This window comes from Borostomias antarcticus (genome assembly GCF_949987555.1).
Source record: "Borostomias antarcticus genome assembly, chromosome: 18".
NCBI lineage: Eukaryota > Metazoa > Chordata > Actinopteri > Stomiiformes > Stomiidae > Borostomias > Borostomias antarcticus.
Window position 1 is genome coordinate 22132174 of NC_140251.1, and position 16258 is coordinate 22148431.

Genomic DNA, 16258 nt, shown 5'->3' on the forward strand with positions numbered 1-16258 from the left:
GCCCCGCCCCCCGCCCGGGGCCCCCTGCTGGACGCACATGGAAACACACCTCTCTCACTGAGGGTAGGCCTCTGCATTCAGGGTATGAATGCATGTACACTACCTATGTACAATACATACATACATACAAACATACATACATACATAAAGTATATAGTATACATACATAGAGCTTATGATTTTGTGTATGTAGTACATTTCATGGTTCTAATAAATTATTTATTTTATGTTCTATATGTTATTTTATGTTTTTCACTTTCACTCTCTCTTCTCCCTGTGTCTCCTTATTTCCCTCTATATACAGTATGTCTCTCTTCTCCCTGTGTCTCCTTATTTCCCTCTATATACAGTATGTCTCTCTTCTCCCTGTGTCTCCTTATTTCCCTCTATATACAGTATGTCTCTCTTCTCCCTGTGTCCTTATTTCCCTCTATATACAGTATGTCTCTCTTCTCCCTGTGTCTCCTTATTTCCCTCTATATACAGTATGTCTCTCTTCTCCCTGTGTCTCCTTATTTCCCTCTATATACAGTATGTCTCTCTTCTCCCTGTGTCTCCTTATTTCCCTCTATATACAGTATGTCTCTCTTCTCCCTGTCTCCTTATTTCCCTCTACATACAGTATGTCTCTCTTCTCCCTGTGTCTCCTTATTTCCCTCTATATACAGTATGTCTCTCTTCTCCCTGTGTCTCCTTATTTCCCTCTATATACAGTATGTCTCTCTTCTCTCTGTGTCTCCTTATTTCCCTCTATATACAGTATGTCTCTCTTCTCCCTGTCTCCTTATTTCCCTCTATATACAGTATGTCTCTCTTCTCTCTGTGTCTCCTTATTTCCCTCTATATACAGTATGTCTCTCTTCTCCCTGTGTCTCCTTATTTCCCTCTATATACTGTACAGTATGTCTCTCTTCTCCCTGTCTCCTTATTTCCCTCTATATACAGTATGTCTCTCTTCTCCCTGTCTCTCCTTATTTCCCTCTATATACAGTATGTCTCTCTTCTCCCTGTCTCCTTATTTCTCTCTATATACAGTATGTCTCTCTTCTCCCTGTCTCTCCTTATTTCCCTCTATATACAGTATGTCTCTCTTCTCTCTGTGTCTCCTTATTTCCCTCTATATACAGTATGTCTCTCTTCTCCCTGTGTCTCCTTATTTCCCTCTATATACAGTATGTCTCTCTTCTCCCTGTCTCCTTATTTCCCTCTATATACAGTATGTCTCTCTTCTCCCTGTCTCTCCTTATTTCCCTCTATATACAGTATGTCTCTCTTCTCCCTGTCTCTCCTTATTTCCCTCTATATACAGTATGTCTCTCTTCTCCCTGTCTCTCCTTATTTCCCTCTATATACAGTATGTCTCTCTTCTCCCTGTCTCCTTATTTCCCTCTATATACAGTATGTCTCTCTTCTCCCTGTCTCTCCTTATTTCCCTCTATATACAGTATGTCTCTCTTCTCTCTGTGTCTCCTTATTTCCCTCTATATACAGTATGTCTCTCTTCTCCCTGTCTCTCCTTATTTCCCTCTATATACAGTATGTCTCTCTTCTCCCTGTGTCCTTATTTCCCTCTATATACAGTATGTCTGGCCACACAACCACCCGTCTGCACACCTACTCTGTTCTCTCCCTCATTCCCTCCCTCCCTCCCTCTCTCTCTCTCCATCCCTCTCTCTTCCTCTCTCCCTCTATCTCGCTCTCTCTCCATTCCTCTCTCTTCCTCTCTCCCTCTCTCTCTCCATCCCTCTCTCTTCCTCTCTCCCTCTATCTCCCTCTCTCTCTCCATTCCTCTCTCTTCCTCTCTCCATCCCTCTCTCTTTCTCCCCATCCCTCTTTCTCTCTCTCTCTCATTCTCCCCATCACTGGGAAAGATAGAGATGTGAGCACAGAAGTCCACTGTAAGAGCTAGTCTGTCTGTCCAGGTCTACCCATCTCTCTCTCTCTCCCCCCCCTTTTTCTCCCTCTCCTCCACTGGCTCTCCCCATTCCCCCCTCTCTTTCCCTTCTTCCAGTGGGCTGAGAGACGCGGTGGTGGAGAGGAGGAGCGAGAGAACACTGGGGTCTAGTGTGGAGAAACAAACATCCAGTCTTCCCTGCCGGGGAGAGAGAGAGGACCACTGTCTCTCCAGACGCCCAGTCAAGAACAATTTGTCACTAAAATAACACAGTTAGTTACTCAGGCCTCTACCCTTCGTCTAACACTCACAGACTGACTGAGTCACCAACATGTCTGCCTCCACCCATCCATCCAGGAGGAGAGAAGAAGAACAGTTTCGTTGCAGACAAAGTGCCCAGTGTTAGCTGTGTGCAGAACAAACCTGGACCCTCTCACACAAGGTTGCTCATATTAGAGTACAAGACAAAGGTCATTGCCCTCTACAAGGTTCCACACGTTCTAAAGCTGGGTAGTTACAATGGTTCCACACGTTCTAAAGCTGGGTAGTTACAATGGTTCCACACGTTCTAAAGATGGGTAGTTACAATGGTTCCACACGTTCTAAAGCTGGGTAGTTACAATGGTTCCACACGTTCTAAGCCTCCCCATGGCCAAGGGTGTTAGGGTTAGGCTCCCCAGGTCAAGGGTGTTAGGGTTAGGCTCCCCAGGTCAAGGGTGTAAGGGTTAGGCTCCCCAGGTCAAGGTTGTTGAGGCAGGAGGCGATACTGACGCCATCTATAACATTCGCATCCAGGAGGCTCAGTTATGACAAACAAGCTCTAAACTGGCCTCTCACTTTCTCTTCACAAACCACTCTGTCAGCTCATTATGGCTCACCTTGTTAAAGCGACAGTATTTTAAACATTTAATATCTCTTAATACCACCTCAGCATGACAATGAAACAACATTTTAATCTTGGCTCTACGACTGTAAATATGTCACATTGGTACAGTATGCTTTAATCATTTTTCAGGCTAGAAAGTCACCATGTAGATTCCCCATATGTGTTCAGTTTCTAATCATATCCCTTGACCGCTAAATCATTTAACTAATATGTAAAACGTTTCACTAATATGTAAAATCATGTGTTAATAACCATGCACCTTTTAAACTATTTAGAATCAAAGACAGAGTTGCACCTTGGTTCACACAGGAACTCTCAGCCCTGCTCACAGACAGGAATAGTGCCTGGTCTAGTGCTCTCACCTGGTCTAGTGCTCTCACCTGGTCTAGTGCTCTCACCTGGTCTAGTGCTCTCACCTGGTCTAGTGCTCTCAGCCTGCTCACAGACAGGAATAGTGCCTGGTCTAGTGCTCTCACCTGGTCTAGTGCTCTCAGCCTGCGCACAGACAGGAATAGTGCCTGGTCTAGTGCTCTCACCTGGTCTAGTGCTCTCAGCCTGCTCACAGACAGGAATAGTGCCTGGTCTAGTGCTCTCACCTGGTCTAGTGCTCTCACCTGGTCTAGTGCTCTCAGCCTGCTCACAGACAGGAATAGTGCCTGGTCTAGTGCTCTCAGCCCTGCTCACAGACAGGAATAGTGCCTGGTCTAGTGCTCTCAGCTGGTCTAGTGCTCTCACCTGGTCTAGTGCTCTCAGCCTGCTCACAGACAGGAATAGTGCCTGGTCTAGTGCTCTCACCTGGTCTAGTGCTCTCAGCCTGCTCACAGACAGGAATAGTGCCTGGTCTAGTGCTCTCACCTGGTCTAGTGCTCTCACCTGGTCTAGTGCTCTCACCTGGTCTAGTGCTCTCAGCCTGCTCACAGACAGGAATAGTGCCTGGTCTAGTGCTCTCACCTGGTCTAGTGCTCTCACCTGGTCTAGTGCTCTCACCTGGTCTAGTGCTCTCACCTGGTCTAGTGCTCTCACCTGGTCTAGTGCTCTCAGCCTGCTCACAGACAGGAATAGTGCCTGGTCTAGTGCTCTCACCTGGTCTAGTGCTCTCACCTGGTCTAGTGCTCTCACCTGGTCTAGTGCTCTCACCTGGTCTAGTGCTCTCAGCCTGCTCACAGACAGGTATAGTGCCTGGTCTAGTGCTCTCACCTGGTCTAGTGCTCTCACCTGGTCTAGTGCTCTCAGCCCTGCTCACAGACAGGTATAGTGCCTGGTCTAGTGCTCTCACCTGGTCTAGTGCTCTCACCTGGTCTAGTGCTCTCAGCCTGCTCACAGACAGGTATAGTGCCTGGTCTAGTGCTCTCACCTGGTCTAGTGCTCTCACCTGGTCTAGTGCTCTCACCTGGTCTAGTGCTCTCAGCCTGCTCACAGACAGGAATAGTGCCTGGTCTAGTGCTAGGCGCTCAGGAGATCCACAACATTGGCTCTCCTTTAGACAGCTCAGAAATAAATGCACGGCAGCAGTAAGGAAAGCTAAATCTGAATACCACCTTGATTTAGTCACTAGCTCCTACTCAAACCCCAAAGCCTTTTGGAACGCAGTTAATGTAAAGAAAAACAAAAACACCAGTTCCTTACCCACTCAGATTGAAGCTGACAATGTCATGATTTCTGATTTAAATGATATTTGTCTTGCCTTTAACAGGCATTTCAAAGATGCAGGTCATTTATTTGACAGTGAATATTCAAGACCCCCTACTTCTCCCTCTACTGCTATCAGCACTGCCCCCCTGTTCTCAGCCCCTTTACAGCTAACAGTGTTTATGATGCCTTGTCTTTACATCTAACAGTGTTTATGATGTCTTGTCTTTACATCTAACAGTGTTTATGATGCCTTGTCTTTACAGCTAACAGTGTTTATGATGCCTTGTCTTTACATCTAACAGTGTTTATGATGCCTTGTCTTTACATCTAACAGTGTTTATGATGCCTTGTCTTTACATCTAACAGTGTTTATGAAGCCTTGTCTTTACATCTAACAGTGTTTATGATGCCTTGTCTTTACATCTAACAGTGTTTATGATGCCTTGTCTTTACATCTAACAGTGTTTATGATGCCTTGTCTTTACATCTAACTAACAACGCATCGTTTTTTTCAAGGTAGGCCATTGTAACGAGGGGCTACACGCAAAGCACTCATTGAGTGAAAAATCTGTTGTTAAGCCTAAATTGGTGTGCCTAATATTTTTTCTCCCTTTATTTATGCAGACAACGACCCCAAGCACACTGCAGCTAGAGCCTACATCGCTGCCGAGGGGATCAATTGGATCAAAACACCAGCAGAGTAAGTTGTTTATGTAATATTGCATATGTTGTTTACAAACTACCGGATAGTGAGGCGATGACTTCGGGACAGTGACGGTGGAGTGGCCTACTTTTTAATATATTTAGCCTAATTTATTATCTTTTCTCAAGATCTCCAGATCTGAACCCCATCGAGATGGTGTGGAACCAGTTGAAGATGAACATTTGGCGCACGGCAAAACCCAGCAACAGACAGGAGCTGATTCATGCCATTGAAACTTTCTGGTATGAGGTACTGGATGTGAAGACATGCAACAACTACATCAACCATCTCAAGAACGTGTTGCCGAAGATCGTCGAGGTTGCTGGTGGCCCGACAGGAATGTGACATCCCCCGGGACTCTGTAGCAGGCTACTGGTAGCCTACTAGTACACGGCTGTTTTTTTGTTTTGTGTATCTATTTCGATGTGTGTACGTAGCCTTTTTTGCAAATAAATAAAAACAAAAACACAACATTGACCAACGGCATCTTATTTCATTCAAAATGTTGTGCGTGTCTCGTGGTGCCCACAGGTGCCCCTGTGTCTGAAATGAAGGAATATGTCATGAGAACACTGCTAGCTAGCTAGTTAGCCTACTGTATTAAACCTCTACTTGTCCCGATACCTTGTTCCATATGAGTTAACAGATATAGACCCGACGACAGTTACAGAGATGGATACTATAGATAGGCTTTGTTCGTAATAATTAAATTACAACCAGACAGAGAACAAGGAGTTTGAGTTCATAGATGTTAGCTAACTGGTACAGTAGTTAGCTAGCTAGCTGATCCCTGTGTCATGTGTTGTTTGTTTACGTTGCAGTCTAGCTTACAATAGCTTCTCACGCCGTTCACTACCATTCCACATTTTTTCTGATTTAAGGTCCCATGACGGTTTTGTCTTCCTGCTTCTGCCTAAGTACTCCACAATACCACAATACAACGGTGTCATGTTTTACCGAAGAAGACGGTAGCTAGCAGTAGCTAAAGCAGTTAGCTAATGTTAAGATCATTCCTCTAGCTGCTTTGCTGCTAATGCGAGTTCGTCTCCGTTCCTGCCCGAGAAACAGAAGTTGAACTAATAGCATCAAAATCAAAATAGCTACAGGAATCATCGTTGTAAAGTTAGCTATCTGCTTTTTAGCCACCGACAGCTACCGTTAATATTATGGAAGCTGCTGTCGTGAGCTAACTTGCTATCACGGTCTTATCGTGCAGCTTCACAGCCTGCTATTAGCAGACAGCACTAAAGTTGACAAAATCACACTTGCACATCATTAGAATTACAACCATTTATATAGCCTTGTCTTTACATCTAACAGTGTTTATGATGCCTTGTCTTTACATCTAACAGTGTTTATGATGCCTTGTCTTTACAGCCAATAGTGTTTATGATGCCTTGTCTTTACATCTAACAGTGTTTATGATGCCTTGTCTTTACATCTAACAGTGTTTATGATGCCTTGTCTTTACATCTAACAGTGTTTATGATGCCTTGTCTTTACATCTAACAGTGTTTATGATGCCTTGTCTTTACAGCCAATAGTGTTTATGATGCCTTGTCTTTACATCTAACAGTGTTTATGATGCCTTGTCTTTACATCTAACAGTGTCTATGATGCCTTGTCTTTACATCTAACAGTGTTTATGATGCCTTGTCTTTACATTTAACAGTGTTTATGATGCCTTGTCTTTACAGCTAACAGTGTTTATGATGCCTTGTCTTTACATCTAACAGTGTTTATGATGCCTTGTCTTTACATTACATTACAGTCATTTAGCAGACGCTTTTATCCAAAGCGACTAACAATAATTGCATTTAACGTAGGAAGAGCCAATGTACTACTACTTGCCAGAACTCACAACTGCATCTTCTTTCTAAAACAAGTGACTAAGAGCATAATCTAGTGCTGAAGGCAAAGTGCAAGAATCACAATCTAAAGTACAGTGCAATATAATATAATACAATAAGTGCTTAGGTGGGAGGATTGTTGTAGTACTTCTTGAAGAGATGAGTTTTGAGCCTGCGACGAAAGATGGGCAGCAACTCTGCTGTCCTGACATCAGTGGGCAGTTCATTCCACCACTGTGGGGCCAGGACAGAGAAGAGCCGTGACCGTGTCGATAGACCGCAGGAGCCTCGGAGTGACGGGGCAACCAGTCGCCCTGAGGTAGCAGAGCGTAGAGGTCGGGAGGGGTGGTAGGGTTTGACCATGGCCTGGAGGTAGGAGAGGGCTGTTCCTTTCATTGCCCTGTAGGTTAGCGCCAGAGTTTTAAACTGGATGCGAGCCGCTACAGGGAGCCAGTGTAGGGAACGGAGGAGGGAAGCTAACAGAAGCTAACTTTACAGCTAACAGTGTTTATGATGCCTTGTCTTTACAGCTAACAGTGTTTATGATGCCTTGTCTTTACATCTAACAGTGTTTATGATGCCTTGTCTTTACATCTAACCCTGTAAAGCCTGAACTATGAAATAATTGACAGAAAATTCTGTTTTTTTGAAATTGAGCTCTTTATTTGGCCTCTTAAAAAAATATTCAATAAAATCTGAAAAAAAATATTTGCATATGTGATATTTTTTGGGTATCACATTTGATACACTCGGGTATAACATGCATTTTGGCGATCACAACAAGTTTTTTTCTTTTACAAAAACAAACATTTTTCTTTTTGTTTGGAATATTTGTCTGCATTTCAACTGGTTTGATTATTTTTTTTCCAAACAGCTACTCTTTTACATCCTTTTTTATTTCGCTTTGTGATATGCAACGAAACAGTTTCTGTCCTTGTTCAGGTACAGGTGGACGCTGCATTTCCCACAGTAGACATGTGAGAAGTGATTGCATCTCTGACGGGTTTCCCATGTTGGAACGTGGTCAATGCCATCCTTGCGCACATCTGGAGGCACACTAGATGTTGGCCTTTTCCGAGGTGGTGGGGGTGTTTGGCGTTCTGGAGAGGATAGTGGTCTGACACACTTGAGCTGGCTTTTTCCTGCGCTGATGAGAGAAGTGGCAACAGAAGCCTGAAACCGTCGCAGGGGCATGGTTTTCTTCTGGGGCTCCAGCTTCTTCTGGTCTCTTCTGTAGAGGATCCATCCATTGATGACTGCCACTGTGACAGTGTGCCACCAAATGTACATGTACCATCGTCTGGATTTGAAGCTGTACTTGTAGAGGGCAGACAGCATGTCAAGGAGGTTGACACCTCCCATGAAGGTTTCAACGTTGGCTGGCCATGTTTCAACGTTGGCTGGTCTTGAAACCATTACATATGTTTTGGTTTTGCGATCCCAACGTTTCACTTGTCCTTCTGGTTCGATGCCAACAAAAGAAGACAGTAGGTTCACAGCTTTGTTGTCACACCATCTTACAATGATGATCTTTTCCTGGTTTACTCTGAAATCCATGGTCCCTCTTCCTTTTTTCTTCATATCTTTTTCATCCATCATGTTGCAGTCTCCTCGTACCCTGTTCATTCGGACGGTGCCTAGGTAGTAGATTCCTCTATCCCTGAGACGTTCGACTAATGGAACTGATGTGAAGTAGTTGTCTGGCAAAACCTGCAAATCAAATCAAGTTGTATTTGTATAGCGCATTTCATACACAGAGGCAACACAATGCGCTTTACAGAGAGCAGTGGGTGGTTAGGCATAGGTCCTACCCCTACATAGTCCAGAGGTGTGTGTGTGTGTGAGAGAGAGAGAGAGAGAGAGAGAGAGAGAGAGAGAGTGAGAGTGAGTATGCGTACCTTGTGTTTTTTTCCTGCTGGAAGAGTTGATGTCTCTTCTTCTGTGTTTATGTGGTCATCACCCTCTTGCAAGTCTTCCTCTTCGCCAGATGAGCTTTCTTCTCCCAGATTTGCTGGGGGAGTCCAGTCTTTATCCTCCTCATCATCATCCTCATCCCCTAACTGCTCCATGTCACTGGAATTTCCATCCATAATCATTCGCAGGGCATCTTGCACAGAGAACCTTTTCGCCATCTAAAATGCAGAGATAAATGGTCAAAGGACTGCACTTATATAGCACTTTTCCACCTTAGCGGTACCCAAAGCGCTTTACAATGGCAATTATTCAAAATATTCAGAATTTTGACTAAATGTGTGATCTAAAGAACACATTTCAATCTTTGAGTTTGATTGAAACATAAACAATACTGTATACACTGTAAGACATATACCAATAAAATCAATATAATGATCATTTACAGCAAAATTATATAATTGTGTAATGTTCTTTGGTTAAATTATAGCAAAACTGGTACGATCCAATTACAGTGGGACTCACGTGACCTACTCAAACTGACTGACTATTGAAGCACGTCCCTTGCAGGGTCGGGGATGCTGTATATATATTTTTTAGATTAGTGTACTTATAAATATTTGTTCAAAATATCACATTTCTAACTTGAATTAGGTTAATCAAATCATCAAAACAGTGTATTATGCACTAAGGTAAGAATAATGCACATTGCAAAAAGAAAAACAATACAATGATGATTGAGAAAAACATGCTAGCACATGTCATTACATACTATATTATACCTGCTGTATCAAATTTGATACACACATTTTCTACACGGTTTACTATAAACGAAAATGCAAAATTTTGAAGTAATTATAAGTTACTTCAACTAATCTAACATTCATTTCAAAATATTACTAAAGATATAAATGCAAAACTTACCAGAACTTCTTCAAAACAGAAAATGTATTTCACTGCTAGCACCAGCTGGAAATTATATGCAATCAGACATCTTGGGTCAAACCATCTGAGGCCCTCTGAATACTTGCAGCACAAATGGTATGCTCCAGGGTGAAGAGGGCATGTATCATATTGTACACAACAGGTTTTTGAACAAAGTATTGATTATGTTGATGACGTAATAGGTCTATCAAATCAGGGTATCAAATATGATACAAGAGGCGCTACAGGGCTAACAGTGTTTATGATGCCTTGTCTTTACATCTAACAGTGTTTATGATGCCTTGTCTTTACATCTAACAGTGTTTATGATGCCTTGTCTTTACATCTAACAGTGTTTATGATGCCTTGTCTTTACAGCTAACAGTGTTTATGATGCCTTGTCTTTACATCTAACAGTGTTTATGATGCCTTGTCTTAACATTACATTACAGTCATTTAGCAGACGCTTTTATCCAAAGCGACTAACAATAATTGCATTTAACGTAGGAAGAGCCAATGTACTACTACTTGCCAGAACTCACAAGTGCATCTTCTTTCTAAAACAAGTGACTAAGAGCATAATCTACTGCTGAAGGCAAAGTGCAAGAATCACAATCTAAAGTACAGTGCAATATAATATAATACAATAAGTGCTTAGGTGGGAGGATTGTTGTAGTACTTCTTGAAGAGATGAGTTTTGAGCCTGCGACGAAAGATGGGCAGCGACTCTGCTGTCCTGACATCAGTGGGCAGTTCATTCCACCACTGCGGGGCCAGGACAGAGAAGAGCCGTGACCGTGTCGATAGACCGCAGGAGCCTCGGAGTGACGGGGCAACCAGTCGCCCTGAGGTAGCAGAGCGTAGAGGTCGGGAGGGGTGGTAGGGTTTGACCATGGCCTGGAGGTAGGAGGGGGCTGTTCCTTTCATTGCCCTGTAGGTTAGCGCCAGAGTTTTAAACTGGATGCGAGCCGCTACAGGGAGCCAGTGTAGGGAACGGAGGAGGGAAGCTAACAGAAGCTAACTTTACAGCTAACAGTGTTTATGATGCCTTGTCTTTACAGCTAACAGTGTCTATGATGTCTTGTCTTTACATCTAACAGTGTTTATGATGCCTTGTCTTTACAGCTAACAGTGTTTATGATGCCTTGTCTTTACAGATAACAGTGTTTATGATGCCTCGTCTTTACATCTAACAGTGTTTATGATGCCTTGTCTTTACATTACATTACAGTCATTTAGCAGACGCTTTTATCCAAAGCGACTAACAATAATTGCATTTAACGTAGGAAGAGCCAATGTAGTACTACTTGCCAGAACTCACAAGTGCATCTTCTTTTTAAAACAAGTGACTAAGAGCATAATCTAGTGCTGAAGGCAAAGTGCAAGAATCACAATCTAAAGTACAGTGCAATATAATATAATACAATAAGTGCTTAGGTGGGAGGATTGTTGTAGTACTTCTTGAAGAGATGAGTTTTGAGTTATGATGCCTTGTCTTTACATCTAACAGTGTTGATGATGCCTTGTCTTTACATCTAACAGTGTTTATGATGACTTGTCTTTACATCTAACAGTGTTTATGATGTCTTGTCTTTACAGCTAACAGTGTTTATGATGCCTTGTCTTTACATCTAACAGTGTTTATGATGTCTTGTCTTTACAGCTAACAGTGTTTATGATGCCTTGTCTTTACAGATAACAGTGTTTATGATGCCTCGTCTTTACATCTAACAGTGTTTATGATGCCTTGTCTTTACAGCCACTAGTGTTTATGATGCCTTGTCTTTACAGCCAATAGTGTTTATGATGCCTTGTCTTTACATCCAACAGTGTTTATGATGCCTTGTCTTTACATCTAACAGTGTTTATGATGCCTTGTCTTTACATCTAACAGTGTTTATGATGCCTTGTCTTTACATCTAACAGTGTTTATGATGCCTTGTCTTTACATCTAACAGTGTTTATGATGCCTTGTCTTTACAGCTAACAGTGTTTATGATGCCTTGTCTTTACATCTAACAGTGTTTATGATGCCTTGTCTTTACATTACATTACAGTCATTTAGCAGACGCTTTTATCCAAAGCGACTAACAATAATTGCATTTAACGTAGGAAGAGCCAATGTACTACTACTTGCCAGAACTCACAAGTGCATCTTCTTTCTAAAACAAGTGACTAAGAGCATAATCTAGTGCTGAAGGCAAAGTGCAAGAATCACAATCTAAAGTACAGTGCAATATAATATAATACAATAAGTGCTTAGGTGGGAGGATTGTTGTAGTACTTCTTGAAGAGATGAGTTTTGAGCCTGCGACGAAAGATGGGCAGCGACTCTGCTGTCCTGACATCAGTGGGCAGTTCATTCCACCACTGCGGGGCCAGGACAGAGAAGAGCCGTGACCGTGTCGATCGACCGCAGGATCCTCGGAGTGACGGGGCAACCAGTCGCCCTGAGGTAGCAGAGCGTAGCGGTCGGGAGGGGGTGTAGGGTTTGACCATGGCCTGGAGGTAGGAGGGGGCTGTTCCTTTCATTGCCCTGTAGGTTAGCGCCAGAGTTTTAAACTGGATGCGAGCCGCTACAGGGAGCCAGTGTAGGGAACGGAGGAGGGAAGCTAACAGAAGCTAACTTTACAGCTAACAGTGTTTATGATGCCTTGTCTTTACATCTAACAGTGTTTATGATGCCTTGTCTTTACATCTAACAGTGTTTATGATGCCTTGTCTTTACATGTAACAGTGTTTATGATGCCTTGTCTTTACAGCTAACAGTGTTTATGATGCCTTGTCTTTACAGCTAACAGTGTTTATGATGCCTTGTCTTTACATCTAACAGTGTTATTACCATGCACCTTTTAAACTATTTAGAATCAAAGACAGAGTTGCACCTTGGTTCACACAGGAACTCTCAGCCCTGCTCACAGACAGGAATAGTGCCTGGTCTAGTGCTCTCACCTGGTCTAGTGCTCTCAGCCTGCTCACAGACAGGAATAGTGCCTGGTCTAGTGCTCTCAGCCCTGCTCACAGACAGGAATAGTGCCTGGTCTAGTGCTCTCAGCTGGTCTAGTGCTCTCACCTGGTCTAGTGCTCTCAGCCTGCTCACAGACAGGAATAGTGCCTGGTCTAGTGCTCTCACCTGGTCTAGTGCTCTCAGCCTGCTCACAGACAGGAATAGTGCCTGGTCTAGTGCTCTCACCTGGTCTAGTGCTCTCACCTGGTCTAGTGCTCTCACCTGGTCTAGTGCTCTCACCTGGTCTAGTGCTCTCACCTGGTCTAGTGCTCTCACCTGGTCTAGTGCTCTCACCTGGTCTAGTGCTCTCAGCCTGCTCACAGACAGGTATAGTGCCTGGTCTAGTGCTCTCACCTGGTCTAGTGCTCTCACCTGGTCTAGTGCTCTCAGCCCTGCTCACAGACAGGTATAGTGCCTGGTCTAGTGCTAGGCGCTCAGGAGATCCACAACATTGGCTCTCCTTTAGACAGCTCAGAAATAAATGCACGGCAGCAGTAAGGAAAGCTAAATCTGAATACCACCTTGATTTAGTCACTAGCTCCTACTCAAACCCCAAAGCCTTTTGGAACGCAGTTAATGTAAAGAAAAACAAAAACACCAGTTCCTTACCCACTCAGATTGAAGCTGACAATGTCATGATTTCTGATTTAAATGATATTTGTCTTGCCTTTAACAGGCATTTCAAAGATGCAGGTCATTTATTTGACAGTGAATATTCAAGACCCCCTACTTCTCCCTCTACTGCTATCAGCACTGTCAACACCGCCCCCCTGTTCTCCTTCAGCCCTTTACAGCTAACAGTGTTTATGATGCCTTGTCTTTACATCTAACAGTGTTTATGATGTCTTGTCTTTACATCTAACAGTGTTTATGATGCCTTGTCTTTACAGCTAACAGTGTTTATGATGCCTTGTCTTTACATCTAACAGTGTTTATGATGCCTTGTCTTTACATCTAACAGTGTTTATGATGCCTTGTCTTTACATCTAACAGTGTTTATGAAGCCTTGTCTTTACATCTAACAGTGTTTATGATGCCTTGTCTTTACATCTAACAGTGTTTATGATGCCTTGTCTTTACATCTAACAGTGTTTATGATGCCTTGTCTTTACATCTAACTAACAACGCATCGTTTTTTTCAAGGTAGGCCATTGTAACGAGGGGCTACACGCAAAGCACTCATTGAGTGAAAAATCTGTTGTTAAGCCTAAATTGGTGTGCCTAATATTTTTTCTCCCTTTATTTATGCAGACAACGACCCCAAGCACACTGCAGCTAGAGCCTACATCGCTGCCGAGGGGATCAATTGGATCAAAACACCAGCAGAGTAAGTTGTTTATGTAATATTGCATATGTTGTTTACAAACTACCGGATAGTGAGGCGATGACTTCGGGACAGTGACGGTGGAGTGGCCTACTTTTTAATATATTTAGCCTAATTTATTATCTTTTCTCAAGATCTCCAGATCTGAACCCCATCGAGATGGTGTGGAACCAGTTGAAGATGAACATTTGGCGCACGGCAAAACCCAGCAACAGACAGGAGCTGATTCATGCCATTGAAACTTTCTGGTATGAGGTACTGGATGTGAAGACATGCAACAACTACATCAACCATCTCAAGAACGTGTTGCCGAAGATCGTCGAGGTTGCTGGTGGCCCGACAGGAATGTGACATCCCCCGGGACTCTGTAGCAGGCTACTGGTAGCCTACTAGTACACGGCTGTTTTTTTGTTTTGTGTATCTATTTCGATGTGTGTACGTAGCCTTTTTTGCAAATAAATAAAAACAAAAACACAACATTGACCAACGGCATCTTATTTCATTCAAAATGTTGTGCGTGTCTCGTGGTGCCCACAGGTGCCCCTGTGTCTGAAATGAAGGAATATGTCATGAGAACACTGCTAGCTAGCTAGTTAGCCTACTGTATTAAACCTCTACTTGTCCCGATACCTTGTTCCATATGAGTTAACAGATATAGACCCGACGACAGTTACAGAGATGGATACTATAGATAGGCTTTGTTCGTAATAATTAAATTACAACCAGACAGAGAACAAGGAGTTTGAGTTCATAGATGTTAGCTAACTGGTACAGTAGTTAGCTAGCTAGCTGATCCCTGTGTCATGTGTTGTTTGTTTACGTTGCAGTCTAGCTTACAATAGCTTCTCACGCCGTTCACTACCATTCCACATTTTTTCTGATTTAAGGTCCCATGACGGTTTTGTCTTCCTGCTTCTGCCTAAGTACTCCACAATACCACAATACAACGGTGTCATGTTTTACCGAAGAAGACGGTAGCTAGCAGTAGCTAAAGCAGTTAGCTAATGTTAAGATCATTCCTCTAGCTGCTTTGCTGCTAATGCGAGTTCGTCTCCGTTCCTGCCCGAGAAACAGAAGTTGAACTAATAGCATCAAAATCAAAATAGCTACAGGAATCATCGTTGTAAAGTTAGCTATCTGCTTTTTAGCCACCGACAGCTACCGTTAATATTATGGAAGCTGCTGTCGTGAGCTAACTTGCTATCACGGTCTTATCGTGCAGCTTCACAGCCTGCTATTAGCAGACAGCACTAAAGTTGACAAAATCACACTTGCACATCATTAGAATTACAACCATTTATATAGCCTTGTCTTTACATCTAACAGTGTTTATGATGCCTTGTCTTTACATCTAACAGTGTTTATGATGCCTTGTCTTTACAGCCAATAGTGTTTATGATGCCTTGTCTTTACATCTAACAGTGTTTATGATGCCTTGTCTTTACATCTAACAGTGTTTATGATGCCTTGTCTTTACATCTAACAGTGTTTATGATGCCTTGTCTTTACATCTAACAGTGTTTATGATGCCTTGTCTTTACAGCCAATAGTGTTTATGATGCCTTGTCTTTACATCTAACAGTGTTTATGATGCCTTGTCTTTACATCTAACAGTGTCTATGATGCCTTGTCTTTACATCTAACAGTGTTTATGATGCCTTGTCTTTACATTTAACAGTGTTTATGATGCCTTGTCTTTACAGCTAACAGTGTTTATGATGCCTTGTCTTTACATCTAACAGTGTTTATGATGCCTTGTCTTTACATTACATTACAGTCATTTAGCAGACGCTTTTATCCAAAGCGACTAACAATAATTGCATTTAACGTAGGAAGAGCCAATGTACTACTACTTGCCAGAACTCACAACTGCATCTTCTTTCTAAAACAAGTGACTAAGAGCATAATCTAGTGCTGAAGGCAAAGTGCAAGAATCACAATCTAAAGTACAGTGCAATATAATATAATACAATAAGTGCTTAGGTGGGAGGATTGTTGTAGTACTTCTTGAAGAGATGAGTTTTGAGCCTGCGACGAAAGATGGGCAGCAACTCTGCTGTCCTGACATCAGTGGGCAGTTCATTCCACCACTGTGGGGCCAGGACAGAGAAGAGCCGTGACCGTGTC

The 16258-nt window shown here is 42.8% G+C and overlaps 1 protein-coding gene across 1 annotated transcript in view; it reads left to right on the forward strand.

The window, feature by feature from the left end:
* Positions 1-14689, forward strand: part of LOC311320969 (kelch repeat and BTB domain-containing protein 13-like) — a gene marked incomplete at both ends in the record, with an annotated part of 31786 nt that extends 17097 nt beyond the window's left edge. Inside the window, 5 exons of the mRNA XM_084452836.1 lie at positions 5037-5112; positions 5244-5440; positions 14059-14134; positions 14266-14455; positions 14669-14689. Coding sequence (XP_084308962.1) covers positions 5037-5112; positions 5244-5440; positions 14059-14134; positions 14266-14455; positions 14669-14689 — 560 coding nt within the window. The remainder of the gene's footprint in view (positions 1-5036; positions 5113-5243; positions 5441-14058; positions 14135-14265; positions 14456-14668) is intronic.
* Between the last annotated feature and the right edge of the window lie 1569 nt (positions 14690-16258).